Raw genomic sequence first — 16103 nt, 5'->3', positions numbered from 1 at the left:
GGGGATGTGTTCTCAGACACATAGTCTGGATGGGGGTCTGGGCCTTGGTACCCACCTTGGGACAGCCCTTGGGGAGCAGGCTAGAGGGAGCCAGCCTCCCTTTGCCTGCTTCTCTCCCTTGGCATCGGCAGCATTGGTCTCCTGGGACATGATGAGCCTGTGTACTGTCAGTCCAGGGTGCTTGGGTTCCAGTATCAACTGTGCTGCTTTCTAGCTGCATGATCTCAGATGAAGATTGAGCTTCCCGAACCCTAGCTTTGTCACCTCTGAAATGGTAGTTCCGTGGTCCCTATCTCACATATCCTGAGGGCCCAGCAGGAGCATGCCTGCCAGGCCTCAGCTTCACACTGGTTCACGGTACACGCTCACAGCTCTTGTTGGCTTCCAGTGCCACTCTGACCACCATGTAGCCTGCAGAGGATCCCTCTGTAGAGCTCAGAAGACCAAAGCTGCTGTGGTTTATGTTCGCCAACAAGATGTGCTGCCCAGTCTTTGTTCTGGTTCTTTCTCCTTTTGTCCTTTAGCCTCCTTAACAAAACCAGGCTCTTATTTAGATCAGAATTTAAACTGTAAGACAAGCTATGCTTATGCTTTTGTTTCTTTTCTTCAAAAACCAGAAAGAAATAAAAACAGCTCAAGTGAATGAGGCCTCTTTCAGGGCTTTCCTTGCTTTTTAAATATAGCACACTGAGGGAAGCCTGTGGACTCCCTTTTGCCTGAGGAGGGCGTTGGGTAAGAAGGTGGTGCACTTCCCAGAAGGAAGTAGGTGTGTCAGATGGAGATGATGATGCTAACTGTGCAGTTATATATATAGGGGCAGAAAAAGGAAAACAGTGGGCTTCCCAAATCCCTGGGCTACTCCAGCCTGTGTTCCTTCCTGGTGTCCAGGTGGGCTTGATTCCTTTGAGGTTGGACTCTGGTCTCCTTAGGGTGGGGCTCTGCTCCCCAGTTGTGCCCCTCCCTCACTGTCTGGGGATGTTATGTGCTTTGTGTTTGAGCAGCCAGTGCTCCTTTATTTCACTTGACCCATTTCCAATTAGTAGCAGCTCACCTCAGGGGAACATAATTAAGAGGGCTCTGGTTATCTGGGGGAAAGGAATTAAACAAATTGTGCAAGTGCAGTAATAATGACAGGGACTGCAGGACCATTCTCTGCCTGCAGCTCCGTACACATGAGTGTTCGGGGTAGGAAGGTACACAGGCTACAGGGCACCTAAATGAAAAGCACTGTGCATCCCAGGCCTGGAGTGTGTACCAAGTTGTCTGGAGAGCCTCAGGTAGCAGGTACACCTCCATACCTTCCCTTTCAGTGGCAGCAGGGAAAATGTACTGCATGACACCATAAATACAGTCTGGGCTTGCAGGCCTCCAGGCCTGAGTTTGAAGTATGGCTTCACTGCTTCCTAGCTGTATGACCTTGGACAAGTTACTTCACCTTTCTGAGTCTGTTTCCTCATGGACACCACATTACAGAGTTGCCTTGAGAATTGTGTATTTCATGCATAAAAATGCCTGGGTCATAGTCACTCAATAATATCAGTTCCTCTTCCCCTTAGCATTCAAAATAAAGATACCTCTCAGGTAAAGGTCATTGTATTGTCATTGCCTTGACACCAGCAACAGAACCCCTTTTCTCTGCAGGGAAGAAAGAAGAAAGAGTTGAGTAGCTTTTACTCTCCCAGGATATAACAGGAAGTCAGGTAGTGGCAAGGATTCCCTCAGAACAAAGGCCCAGTGTTGATGCACCATGTTATGCTATTCTCAGATGCACAATGGCATCGCACAATCACTGTCGGCCACACAGCAGCTGTGACAAGTTGTTGTGGCCTGCCCGCATGAACTTGGCCATAACTGTTCATATTATTACGGTTTTAATTTAATTATGTGTATTTGTTGGTTGTGCATATGTTGTATTTAATTGTGGTTTAAAACAGCTTCAAAATGCTACTGTAATTCAGCCCTGGAATGTAAATGTGCTGTGAATACTGCAGGGAAGCAGGGTATGTGCTCACTCTTAGTAAGGCAAGTGCATCTGCATTCGTGTTTTCTAGAAAAATAACAAACAGGCTGTTTCAGACAAAGCCAGGAAGATAACTCCTAGTGGATGAGGTTTTGCTTTGTCTTGTTACAGGGTTACCCTTGGAGAACCCCAGACATTGATGACTTGGAGTCAGAAAATGATTCAGATGGGTCGGCCTCCAAATATGAAGTTGTCTTTAATGAACTGCAAACACACCTCCTTATATATAGCACACTGAGGGCTGGAGAGATGGCTCAGAGGTTAAGGCACTGACTGCTCTTGCAGAAGACTCAGGTTTGATTCGCAGCACCCACGTGGTGGCTAAAAACCGTCCTTAACTCTAGTTCCAGGGGAATCTGAAGCTCTCTTCTGATCTCCACAGCATTGTACAACATGGGTGCACTCAATTATTGCCTGCATGTATGTGAGTGCACCTGTGTCATGCAGTGCCCATGGAGGACAGAAGAGGGCATTGGATCCCCAGGAACTGGAGTTAGGCATGGTTGCTAGTCGCCATGTAGGTGCTGGGAATCGAACCTGGGTGCTCTGCAAGATCAGCCAGTGCTCTTAACTGCTGAGCCATCTCTCCAGCCCCCTGAATATGTTTTTAAGAATAGCCTGCCCAATTTATTTTGCCATATTTTCCTTTTAATGTATGCCTCAGAGTGAGAAAGGGACTTTTATTTTTTTTATTTTGTTTTTATTTTTTTGTTTTATGTGTGTGAGTGTATTGCCTGCATGTATGTGAGTGCACCTGTGTCGTGCAATGCCACAGAGGTCAGAAGAGGGCGTCGGATTCCCCTGGAACTGGAGTTAGGGGCGGTTTGTAGCAGCCATGTGGGTACTGGGAATTGAACCCGGGTCCTCTACAAGAGCTGTCAATGCTCTTAACCTCTGAGCCATCTCTCCAGCCCTGAGAAAGGGAGTTTTAAATGTGCCATTCTAAGTGGTCAGAAAATAATGAATCATTGTTTTCTTCCTAGTACATTAATGAGGAAGGGCCCTCCAAGAGAAAGTGATGTTCAACCCTGCTGAACATGGTGGAATGTGCAGGTGCCAAGAGTGTGTGACACAGTTGGGGTGCACAGAGGAGATGGGGGTCTCAGGTGTCCTCATAGCCTGTCAGGTATCCTTCAGAACCTAGACTGAACAAGAAACCATTGTCTGAGCTGAGTGTGAGAGCTCATGCCTGTGACTCCAGCAGTCAGGAGGCTGGCACAGAAAGTCCCCTTACTTTGAGACCAGCCTGAGCTACACAGTGAATTCCAGGCCAGCCTGGGCTACACAGTGAGACCCTGTCTCAAAAAAAAAGAAATAAATAAAAGGAGGGAAAGGGAAAAAGAAGGGAGGAAGGGAAGGAAAGAGGAAGGGAGGAAAGAAAAGAAAGAAAGGAAAAGGAAAGAGGGAAGGAAGCAAGCAAGCCATTGTTGAGTGAGAGAGGAGTAGTTCTGGGGTACCAGGAAACCACAGGAGAGAACCCTTTGGACTTGACAGTCACTTTCTGAGTGTCCCCCAAGAGGGTTCTCTTGCAGCGGGCACCTCATGGATTATCTTCAGTCTTGTAGCAATCCTGAAAGATCTCTACAGGACAGGTACTGCTCTTTTGGAAACACCTGGCCAGGAAAAAAAAAAAAAGACATGTGAAAAATAACCCTGGTGATTCATGTCTGGGAGTTCATGCCATGTATGTGAAGTTGTTTGTTTTCATTACAGTGTTTCCTATATTAATGAAAAATTAGAAGCAACTTATTGACTAATTCCAGAGATAGGATTAAATAAATTATGGTACATCCATATTAAATGGAATGTTATGCAGCCTTTAAAATAATAATCACAGTGATACTCTAGATCAATATGGAAAATGTTAACATGTGGACATCTAGAAAACAAAATATATGCTATTAGTTTCAAAGATGTGAAATCCTTAATTTAGGTTAACCTTCAAAAAAGATGAGGCCAACATAAGGGTAGTTGTGTTAGATGACATAATCATGGGTAGCTCCCACGCCCCCACAAAAAGTTGCTTTTTTTTTTTTTTAGTTAGACATACTTTTATTTGGATACTTTTATTCAAATACAGTGACCCCAAACCTCTTCATTAGAGTTCAGCCACAGAAATCCCATTTACCAAACTAAAATATTTATGTACAAGTATGTATGCTGTTGTCTTATATTAATATATTCTTAAGTTTTACTATAAAATTCTTACTAGGAAAAGACATCCAACTTTGTCATTCATTCATCTGTAAGCAACAATGAACGTAGTTGTATGTAGTAACTGTGTGTGTGTATTCGTGTGTGTGTATTCCCATATATGTGTATATTTGTTTGTATGCTTGTATGGCTGTATGTGTGTGTATTCTTGGGTGTGTATATTCTTATATGTGTGTATGTGTGTGTATTCTTGTATGTGTGTATTATGTGTACATGTATGTGTGTATTGTGTATGCATATCTCTGTGTGTCTGGGGGGGGGTCTTCTATGGGGAAGCAACCCCCCCTTCTTTTTTCCTAAACCCAAATCCATCCACACTTTGACTCATTTTCTCAAGAGATGTACTGTTACTTTAGAAGGTAGTTTCCGCCTTTGGACTAGAAGGAGATGAACATGTTACATGGCATAGCCTTGCTTGGAAAGTCCTGCTGTTTTAATTAATCCATAGCGTAGGTACATTTTTATTTACACATTTTTCAAATTTGTGTGAGGACCTACCTCCTTGGAAAGGGCTGCAGTCATGAGAGCCTGGAACAAGTCTGAGGCTTACTGAAGCCAAAGAGGTGGGGAGTGAAGAGGACTCATTCTAGGGGGAGCTGAACTAATTGCCTGTTATTAGTACCAAGTCACATCTGTGAGGGGTGGCAGAGAGGAAGCAAGAGACATGGGGAGAGAGGAGAGGAGAAGCGAGAAGAGGAGAGGCGAAGGGAGGGGAGAGGAGGGAAGGGGAGGGGAGGGGAGGACAGCAGAAGAGAGGAAGAGAGACAGGGAAAAAAGAAGAGAGAGGAGAGAAAAGAGGTCAAATCAAGACAAACTTTGGACACAGGACTTGGAGCAGTGGAGATGCCACTGACCTGGAAGCCTCCTCCCTGAAGACTAGCTCTCATAGTTTCAGAGGATACTATGCAGGCTGCTAAGGGAGAAAACCAATCAGTGGTCCAATTCCAGCTGTAAAGCCTAATAACCATAACAATGACTGACATCGCTATTGGTGCAATAGTGGCACTTTTATCTTGGGGTAATCAACAGCTATCTAATTGGACTTAAAGTATGCTGAATGGGAGGGAACCCATGTGTGGTACAATAAACATAGCCAAATACACATGACTGAAGAGGTCATAGAGCCTAGAGAAAACCCTATGTTGCCACATCCCCAGACACATATAATTTCCTACTGTATGCTAAATATGTATCCTTATATTTACAGACAGGTATACCTCTCATTGGTTTTTATAATAAAAAGGCAAAAAGAAGAAAATGAGTAGTAGCTGCAATAATTGAGGAAGACAGAGAATAGAAGTTGTGCCCAGAACACACCTAGAATTACCCACTGCTGCACTTGCCACCTTGAGGTGCTAACAGGGGTCTGCACCTCCCCCTCTCCCTCAGAATTTGTAATTACAAATTCAAAGAACAAAAATGTTCTGGGAGGTATTTGAGGCATCCGCAAGTGATGGCAGTATAGAAGGTATTTGTCCACATTTGCATTCCTGCAAACACAGAGCCACCCTGATTCCAGAGCCCCAGCTTTAAACACTGTCTAGATACAGAGCTGTTGCAGTCCTAACAGTACTTGGCTAAGAAGCTGCCTTTCTATGATAGGCCAAAATTACTCTTCATAAAATTACTGAACTTGAAAAAATATGTCCAAAGAGTGAGTCCCACTTTGTTCCTTCTGACGTCTCTTGTCCCATTCTTGAGGCTCTCTTCCCTTCTCTTTCAGGGTATCACCACAAGATAAAATAACATGGTGTTAAAAACTACGTCTTAGTTTCTAGAAAATGTTTTTCTTTTAGATAACAGCCAGTGGTTCAGTTTTACCAAGTGCTTAGGGTGTAGGGATTATTTTCACCTTCTCAGGGTTGTTTGACTCTTTCTGTATGCTAACTCGTTTGTTGGGAATTCCAGTTCTGAAATTCTATTTAAAATGCATGGGTTACTGGTCAGTTGTGTGCTTTACATAGGAGCTGGGAAAGTTGCTAAGCTGTAGTTAAATGCTGTGGACTTGCTTTGCCCCATGTCTGGCTGTGCTTCTGGACACGTTAATGAGTGGCCGTTTTTTTCTGGAATTCTGCACTCTTCCTGCTTCCTCTCATTGCATTAGACGAGTTTCCACCAGATGAGACATTTGCAGTCTTGAGACTTCCTGCCGGGGTTCAGACTTTGTATTTTTGACATTGAAGCTGTCGTGTTCCTGAAGCTACTTAATTAGAAACACATTCATTTCAGTGTATGCTGGAGAAAGCTCAGACAGCAAAGCCAGGCACACTGGGAAGTTGGAGCATTTGTGTAGTTGGCAGCTAAGCTAATGGTTTACAGTTTAAGGGGCAAAAATGTTGCAGGGCATTTTCTTGCCCCTGGAAGCGAAAAGAAGCTGCATGTGCCCTGCAGATACCAGAAAACCAGAAAAGGGTGGAAAAAGGTGATGAGAGAAAGGTCATCTCATTTTTTACTCATTTTTACTCATTTTGTGTGTGCACTTCTCCCTTTGGCTGTTATCAGATACAAAGTCTTCTAGAAGAATAGTTCTCAAGCTGTGCTGCTAATGTTCAAGTCCGTCTTCCAAACTCCTGAGATGCGTGCGTGATTGCTGAGCACTCTAGGAAGAGGACATTTTATATTCCAGAGGATGGTTTTTGCTTGAAAATTTTTATTTATTGAATAGTAATGAGGGAATTTTGTCCTCTTATTTTTTAAATGTTTGAACAAATTTTAAGCATACAGCTAATGTTTAAAAACCTTAGTTGCCTCCCCATGGATTTTCAGATAAAGCATGAACTTCTCTGTTGCAATTGTCTCCGGCCTCATTGTTTCCCCAGCTCTGCAGCCAAAGAGATATCCTTATCCATCCACTTTAACTCCCCCAAAGTGCCTTGGTCAGTCCAGTCCAAACCAAGCAGCTTGCCTCTGACTTCATTGAAACATACCTCTGCCCGTGTTGTAGGATGGATCACATGCTTAGACAGACAAACATTGCCAGTCATCCCCATTCTCTCTACTTCTTGGCCTTCCTCCCATATTCCCAAGGAAGGTGGTGTGGGCAGTGCCTGGGGACCATGTCACAGACAGTGTGGCACACACTTTAGAGTCACAGTTTAGTTTGGGTTTACGTCTACTTGGCTTTATGGCATTAGATAAATGCTCTAACCTCTTTAGTCTATTTCTTCCTCTAGAACAGAGGTTATCATGTGGATTAGGAAAGTGAATTTAAGGCTTTCCTGTATCAATTGTTCTGTGACCTGATGGCATGTTGCCATGGCATGGAGAAGCTTGTTGGAAGCTCTTCAAATACTTGGTTCACGTAGAAAGGACAGTTAGGTCACATCTCTTCATTGTAGGACACAGCCAGTAAAGGATCCATTAGCTCATTAGCCCTCCATGAAACCTTTGTTGTTTTTTCCATTATATTGTTAAGACCATAGTTGCTATTTGTATTAGAATGAGGTAAAAACATACATTACATTCTAATAACATTCTAATAACAACAGGCTGAGTTGAGCCTAGAATCCCATTTCAAAGAGAAGGTAACTGAGACCACACAGCTGCAGAGCTGCTGTTTAGGGTTCATGGCTAACACTTGAGGTTGATGCTCTTCTTGTCACCAGTGCTGTCTCCGGTACTGGCTGCATTTTGAAATTCTTCGGAAGTTTCTAGGCTTGGGAACAAAATGTCACATTAAGATTTTTGTTGTGAAAGGAAATGTAACTGTGCATACGTTTATTAAAACAGTTTTTCTCTAAATAGTGAACCATCTGTAATTTTCTGTCGGAAGCAACAGACATTAAAGCAGCTGTGTGTCTCTGTTTCTCTTCACAGCGCTCCCATGCCCTACCTCATAGGAATCCATCTAAGTTTAATGGAGGTAAGTTGGCTTCTTTCCTCCCTGATCCCTGATGTGGGGTTTGGTTTTGCTTTATTCAGTAGAAAACACGATTTGGGGATATGTAGCTCTCTCTGCACACAGGAGCAGTCGAAGCAGCTGCTCATGCACACCTTGCAGATGCTCACCTGTCCCCCCCCCCACCATGTCACAGATCCCAGCAATCAACTTATAGACCCTTCCCACTGTCTTTTATGTTCTGGGCTTTTCTGCTTTGGTTGGAGATAGTGGGTTTTCCTGGGTGAACATGGGAGGAGGGGCAGGAGGAAAGGTTGCATGAGGGCATGAACAAGGGAAGGAAAACAGTTTGTTTTTCATAATAGCATTTGTTCTAAGTCACTGTAGCACTTACATTCTCATTTTAGAAAATGTGATATAAATGGTATATAGAAGTTATGAAGAGAAAAATGAAAACTCTCCACGTTGCCATTGTTCCAGATTGAACCACTGTTAGCATTTTACTGTTCTTCCTTCTAGTCTTTACTTTGCAAATATGTTATATATAATGTGCACAAGTGATGTGATTTTATGTCTGTTTCTCTTAGCATTATGGTGTGAGAGTCCCTATGATTTTATCTACCCTCAGTGACAATAGTTTCCAATTTGCTACCTGTCATTCTTGTGACTTAACCATTTTCCTACTGTTGGGCACTTGTACTGTTTATCATTTTTTCACTATTATAATAGTGTTTCAGTGAGCATCTTTATGCATAAGGCTTTATCTGCATTCTGACTTATTTCCTTAGCCCAGAATCTCTAAAGAAGAAATGCTTGGTCAAATATGAGTCTGATGCCAGATTGCTTTCCGTGTGGCTGTACCAATTAGATAGCAGTGCTTTTAACGGACTCTTCTGTGCTTTTGTGCGTGCCCTAAGTTTGTAGACCTGAGCCTCAATGCTTTCCCTCCTTAAAAGAGAGCAGACTTCAGTAAGGGTGCAGATCAGGGTGGGGCTGGTCAGCTGGCTTGTGTAGCACAGGAGGAGCTCTGGGAGGACATCTACAGCAAGGCCTCCTGCGAGGGTGCTTAGCATGCTCTGAGGAAGTGCTACTTCTCTTCTTCTGTTCCCTTCACTTCACGACGAGGACCACCTGCTTTCCCACTAACTGTTGCACACTGTGCTATTGTGCTTACGAAAATGAAACGAGTTGGTTATCAAAAAACCTGTTTGTTTGACATTGAGAATCTTGATCAAAATAGACCGCAGAAATCTGCTCAAATTTCTAATTTGACAGGACAGCCATGTGGCTCCTACATTCTGTTAACAGTCCCTCCCTGTCATCACCCAGCCCTAAGCACATACAGTACACAGTTTATGGACTATCTTGGATGATGGATTTAGATCAGACTGAAGAGATTTCATGTGTGTTTTACCTTTGTTTGTTAAGTTTGGGGGCGGGGGAGTCTATTCAAAGATTCCATACGAAAAAATTAAAAGCAAATACTTTCTAATGGACCTTTTGTGCCAATTGTTATAGAGCTTAAAACAGTAAAGAGTATTTGGTCTATCAACGTCCACGGTTCCCTCCTGCCTCTCCTCCTGCCTTCCGGTCTGCTCTAGCACAAGCTCTTCTAGACCCCTCATGTCCCAATACCTTCAACATTCTCCAAATATCTGGTCTTAACTTGCTTCTCTTCTCAGCATGCCCTCCAGCCATCTAGTTGAAGGCTTTTTTTCTTAAGCACCAAATCAGAGTTACTGGCATTCATCTCTGACTGTAATGCTGCTCTGCCTCTCTCTGGATTTAGGTCCGAATTTCAAATATCTACTGCATCTCCCCTAGATGTACCACAGCTGTCTCAATCTTTTCCCAATAGTTTATTATTTGCACACATGTGAGCATGTCCATGCAGACACATTCTGAGCACTCCACTCCCTTCTGGTGTTTTGGGACCCTGTGAATGGCACCCCTCCCTATAGATGCCCCAAAGTGGGGTGCACTAGGCATGGCTGAGAGCTCTCCTTTCTTGTTCATTCTTGGGGAATACTCCCCAAGTCTCTGAAGTCACTTTGCTCCTTCCTCACTGCCTTCACTGGCTTTTTTCCTTTGCTTCCTTGAATTTTTGCAAAGCCTTATTCACTGATTTGGTAACAAAATGTGGGCCTTCTATGTTTCAAGCATTGTACTCAGTCCTGAAGGTACAAAAATGAGTATATGGTTCGGTCCTCAGCCCCCTTATGGAGTGTGCTGCCTTGTACCTGGTCTCCATGGCCCACCTTCCATTCCCACTCTGCACTGCCCCCATCTCCCCATGGCTTCTCCACTGCTGTCAAGCCTTCTGCCTGATTGCTGAAAAAACACATAGCCGTGCTTGGACCGATCCCTAAACAGTTCCCATTCCCAGCATGTCTGCGTAGATAAACCCTGCCCTTCTCTGGCTCTTCTAGGAAATGTTCCATCTTGTTATCCTCTTTCAGTTGTGGAACCTCTTATCTGAATTATAGCTGTTTGCTTTCCTGCCCCTCATCGTGTCCCCTGGAGCATGAATTCTACAAGAACAAAGACTGTATATCATCCACTGTGGTGGGTTCAGCATCTTTAGCAGGGTGTCAAGCAGGTGATACTGTGTGAGTCACAGCTTTGAGGGATGAAGTTAATGCTTGGGAGTTGTAATTTGGAGCACATTTTAAACCCTCCAATAGCCTGCACTATTGGTAGGCAACTCAGTCCCATCATTATATGTAAAGAAGAGAGAGGTGGCACTGGGGAGGTGGCTCAGTGGATACAACTGCTGTACAAGCATGAGGACCTGAGTTTGAATCTCCAGCACCCATGTAAAAAGTCAACTGTATCCGCTCATGCCTGTGAATCCAGTGCTGTTGGGGGCAGAAACCCTAAGGATCATTGGAGCTTGCTGGTCTCCAGCTATCTCCACTTTATGTGAGGGACCCTATTTCAAAGAAGGAAGGTGATGAGTGCTAGAGCAGGATGGCTGACATGCTCTGGGCTCCACACATGAGCACAGGTCCACGCACCTGCACACGCACACACACACACACACACACACACACACAGGTAAATTTTTTACCTGTTATGTGATTTTTAAGTAACACAGAGTAAGCCTTTTTATGGTAAAGCATACAGGGTATGCATATATTTTAAAGCTGAAACTTAAAGCACTTTAGGCAAATGGTGCAAATCTGTTCTGCCCAGCCTTTGAGGGACTTAAGGTAAGAAGATTCAGGAAGCATCAGCTAAGTCGATCTGGGCCCCACTGATTGAGGTTGCTGTGCTGAACCCCTGTATGGTCAGGACCAAAGGAAAAACTAAACATAAATTGCTTAAGCCAGTTTTCTGAAAAACAATAACAAAAAAAGTGTTTCTTATGGGCTTGCCCCCCCCCCACCCTCACCACCAAGTGTTGAAATTCTTTCTCTTGCTCTCCAGGACTTGAGCGCAGACTCCTGGCCCTGCTGTGCCTGCTATCTAAAGTCATGGGAATCACCAGTGCCGACTAGGTTTATGTGACTCTGGCAGGGCCTTCAGTGCTCCAGCCACTTCCTGAGATTTCCTACAGAAACTCAGTGCTCAGGGAGGAGTATGGACTTCGGGCCAAGGAGAGCTCTTTAAGGAAAGGGTTGGGGGAGGCCCAGCTCCTCTCACAACACTAGCTTTCGTACTGGCAATTCAGCAAAAGGCTTATTTTTGACTGGCTTGTTATTTTTTCTTGAAAGCTATAGGCACCTTATTATGCCTTTGCATATGTGCCAGGATTTTTTAAACTTCAAATGAATGTGGCAGATGTTCATAAAAGTTTAGAAAAAGCTACCATAGGAAGACTTTTTAACCATTTTTATGACACTCAAATTTGTGCACAAAAAGAAACATAAATTATAACGTAGTCTTCTCATGGGAAGAAAGGTTATTTTGGGGGAAAGACCTACTTCTAGTCTTCAAGTTGAAACAGGATGCCATTGCTGTTTGCTAAATGGTAACCTTGTCACTGTAAAGAGTCCACTTTCCTTCCAAAGTGACAAGTTTATAGCTGTTCGTCGTTCCTCTCCCTCCTTCTGCCTCTTGATAATCTTTTCTCTCATTTAAGCAATTGGAGGCTAGTGGCAAGTGAGCAGGATAGCCAAGGGTATTGGCATAGGCCTAACTACTTCTTGGAGAGAATGATCGTGTTAGTTGGCAGCTAGGAAATCCCCAAACATGGCCAGATTACACACTCACTAGTTCCTTTCATTCAACCAAGCTCAATTTAAAGACACATTTATGCAGTCCCCCTTCTGTGCCATATCTGGTAGCAGGTGCCAGGTCAAGTCTTGTAGATGATGCTCCTCCTGTTTGTAAATGAAGACCTTCCTCCTGTGCTTTCAAACAGTGCTCTGTGCGCAGACTTCAGCATGACATGGGAGGGGTACATGTAGAAGGGGTTTTAGGTCACTCCTGACAGTAGAATGGTCTGGAAGGAGGAGGGAAAGAGCTAGCAGTGGCAAGGTTCTGAGCCTCAGGCTGTCTCGTAATGGAGACCCTACCTGTACACAGAGGTCTTAGAGTCTAGCTCTCCTACTTTCTGGTCCAGTGATCTTGGGCTAGGATATCAACCACTGAGCCTCTTGTTTTCTCACCTGTAAACTCAGGATAATGGCCAAGTCTCCTCTATGGTGGAATCATTGGGAAGATCTAGTGAGACAACATGTGTCAGTTGCTTTGCATTGTGTCCAGCTTGTAAAGAGCTCCACAAAGTCAGCAGTCATTGTTGCTTCTGTTTATTCAGTGCCCTTAATGCTATTTATATTGTTAAGCTGATGTCCTGGAGTTCTGCATGTAATGGTGACTGCGCCTAGTTTCTAGCTTCTCAGAGGTCCTTTTTTCTGGAACAGATGCAAATAAGAAGAAATTATTGGGTGAATTTGGACTGCTATTGGCTTTGGTAGGAGACACCAGCCCTAACCTTGAGGGCTGAAGGTTGCACTTCTCATAGAAAAGAAAACACCTAAGTTGAAGCCCAGCAAGTGAATCAGAACTAGGAAAGCCAAGAGTTCAGGGAACAGCATCTGCAAAGCCTGGAAGTAGAGATGGGGGCTTCACAGGCACCACAAGGAGTTTGTGTCTGCTAGGAGCATAGACTGAAGGGAGAGTGGAGATCTGAGGTAGGCAGGAGGGGCCAGCCATCCAGGGCCTTGTAAGCTGCATTAAAGAGTCTAAACTTTATAGGGCAACAGAGAGCCATTGAAGGGTGTAAATAGGGGAGGGACATGGTCAGGCCTTCTCCTTGTGGGCCATTAGAAACAGTCCTTCCATATAAAATGCTTGGAAACTGCTTCACACTGTTAATAAAGTAAATTGATATTTGTAAAGATCAAGGTAATTCTTAAGGAAATTATATACCAAACTCTGTATATAAAATTCAGATGTATTAGTGTCCCCAACCCCTGCTTCTGAATGGTTCCTTTGCCACCAAGCAGTCGGGAAGGTATTGTAGTGATAGCTTGCTTTGAGATTTAAGTACCACTCCTACTAGGTGTTGTCTTCTCTCTAACTTTTGTTGTCTTGGTTTTTGAGGCAAACCTCATGCCTCAATCTCTCAAGTGATGAGTTCACAGGCATGAGCCACTACACTTGACTTCCTTTCTGTCTTCCAGTGCTTTCATGCATCAGATACTCATATTCATCCTCCACCCTGGTTTGAAGGTATAAAGTTAAATGATGTCCCTCGTGTTAATTCTAGGCAGTGGAAAGAGAGGATATGAGATCCAGAAACGAAGTTCCATCCCCTGGCCAACTCTCCTCACCAGTGACCGCAAGACGCATATGTTGGGTGCTCAGGGACAATAGCTAGGCTCCTAGCATTTGTCTGCCTTTCCATTGGCATTTCTCTAGGAAGGCTTGACCATGGGCTTCTAGGAGCCTGGTTGTGCAAATATATCAAGTGCTTGAAACAGTACTGAGCCACCACTCTGAGGAGAGTATTCAACTGTCACTTCCAAGTTCATCTTGGTCTGGGATACAAACACTACATTGGCTATGTTGCAGTAGAGCTTTTGGTTCACTATTGGGATTTTACATTAAGTACTATAATTTTCTTATTTACAGACAGGAAAAATAATAGACATTTTGTTGGGGTGTTTTGTTTTGTTTTTCTGCATTACAAAGAACCTCGGTTTCTGTCAGGTGAGTTAATACTATTTTACCTAGTTTTTCCTATTCTCATTTCTCCTGGGATAGGATGTCTTTAATTCTTTCTTCACATATATTTATTTATTTTTAAGCCATTCAGTAGTGAGTTTAGAAGAATGTTGCTTGTTTACAACTATATCATTTTGCTGCTTCACAGGATTCTACATGTAGATGTCAGCATGGTTTAGTTTATAAAACTCTGAGCCATAATCCTATTCAGGTATTCGTGGTGGCTTGTATGTATACTCAGAAGAATGGGAAAATTCCATCTGAGGTTGATGGTTGGAGCTCAGTAATTCATATTCCTGCTTGATAAGAAAGCGATGTTTGCATGAAAAATCCCACATGGTAGTTGCAGTCATAAGTTTATGGAGAGAAAGAACTTACATAAGAGAGAGAGAGGCTGGATAGAGACTGGAACTTTCCATGTCCTTGGAAGGTGCCACATACTGGGCACTGTACCTGCTTTCACGTTAAGGACATTACTCGCTCCCCCTATAAAATACAGATAGCCACCCTTGGAGAGTGGGGAGCTAGACCTGTAGGTAAAATAATCCTCTGCAAAAATGGGTCTGTTAGCCCCAGAGCCCCTGTCCCCTGCGGCTGTGTGAGTCAGGCCTGACCCTGTCCCAAACCTGGTTCAAGCTTTTCCATCTCAGTGCATCACTCTGGGTGTCCTGGGAAGGGTAAATCCATAGAGCTCACAATTGGCAGTCTAGGGACCTCCTGAGACAAGCTCTAAACACATGAAGGACAGGACCCATTGGACAGGGCCAGTTTTCTGTCTCCCCACAGCTTCAGTCTCTCATCTGTAGAAGCATAAAAGCATCTCAGAGACTTGTGAGAATTAACTCACAGATGTGAAGAACTTGTTACAAGTATTAGATCAAATGTTCATAGTCATAATAGAATAAAAATAAAAAGCAAACAGTGAATGAATGAAATCCTAGAAATTAGTTTATTTTGTGAAGAAAAAGTAATTGAATAGTGGTTTAATTTCCTTAATATGTCATCAGCACCATCATCGCATAAGGAGAATTCAGAGCATAAGAACAGCAGATTTTGTTCACCTGGAGCCTCAAAGGAGGCCGGGTTTAGTGGATGGATTTCCTTCTGGGTCTCCTCCTTGCACTGGCATCTGTCTTTAACATACCACTTAGCCTATTTTTGAGAACAGTTCATATAAAACAACTTAAAGCCCTAGTGGTACTTTAGGTAATCAAAGGGAACAAGTACTCCAGGCCAAGCTAAGCATCTCCTGCAGTCCATCCATTTTCAGTCTAATTTGTGGTGGTCAAGACAGACTCTGTGAGCCTCAGTCTCACAGTAAAGAAACTGAGTGATGGTGGGGAACCCTCGATGATGCTTTTGTTTCCTGATTTTCCTTTCATCTTAACCTGTCATTATATGCAAGATCCATTCAGCAGTGTTAAAATTGACTTCAGAGAAAATTCAGAGTTATAAACTATTACCAAGAAATGCTTAAATTAATCAAATTCCCATCAGATGAAGGTAAGAAGCAGCCTACAGGAGGCCTGTATAAGAGTGGAAGGGCCCCACAGGTGTGGGTTCAAATCCTTGCTACTCTAAGACTAGGTCCTTTCCAACCAGGTTCTTGTTTAAAAGAGGAATCAGATTCACCATTCTTCCACTGTGTGCAAAACTGCTCTTAATCCTGGTCTCTTTGGAGACACCTCTTGGAAACAAATAATAACTTTGCCTGTGGTGTGAGGATCTGCTAATGTTCATGGTACTTCAGCCTCCTTGTCACTGCCTTAAAAAGGCCCCTGACTTGCAAGGGCTGTGTTAAAGTGCCCCTTTGAGGCTTACACTCTCTGCCTGGTAGAATGGATAGAGCCCCACTTC

General features: G+C 43.6%; 1 protein-coding gene across 15 annotated transcripts in view; it reads left to right on the top strand.

Annotated features, from left to right (window-relative positions):
- The window catches only part of Dennd1a (DENN domain containing 1A), a 534503-nt gene that overhangs the window by 326692 nt on the left and 191708 nt on the right, over nt 1-16103 (top strand). For all 15 annotated transcript variants that reach the window (XM_029559484.1, XM_008824487.2, XM_008824462.3 and 12 more), the window contains one exon: nt 8051-8096. In XM_029559484.1, coding sequence (XP_029415344.1) covers nt 8051-8096 — 46 coding nt within the window. The remainder of the gene's footprint in view (nt 1-8050; nt 8097-16103) is intronic.

Source organism: Nannospalax galili, unplaced genomic scaffold, assembly GCF_000622305.1.
Source record: "Nannospalax galili isolate Female #2095 unplaced genomic scaffold, S.galili_v1.0 scaffold290, whole genome shotgun sequence".
Lineage (NCBI taxonomy): Eukaryota > Metazoa > Chordata > Mammalia > Rodentia > Spalacidae > Nannospalax > Nannospalax galili.
Note: the sequence above shows the minus strand (reverse complement) of the source record. Positions and strands in the feature narration are given on the sequence as shown.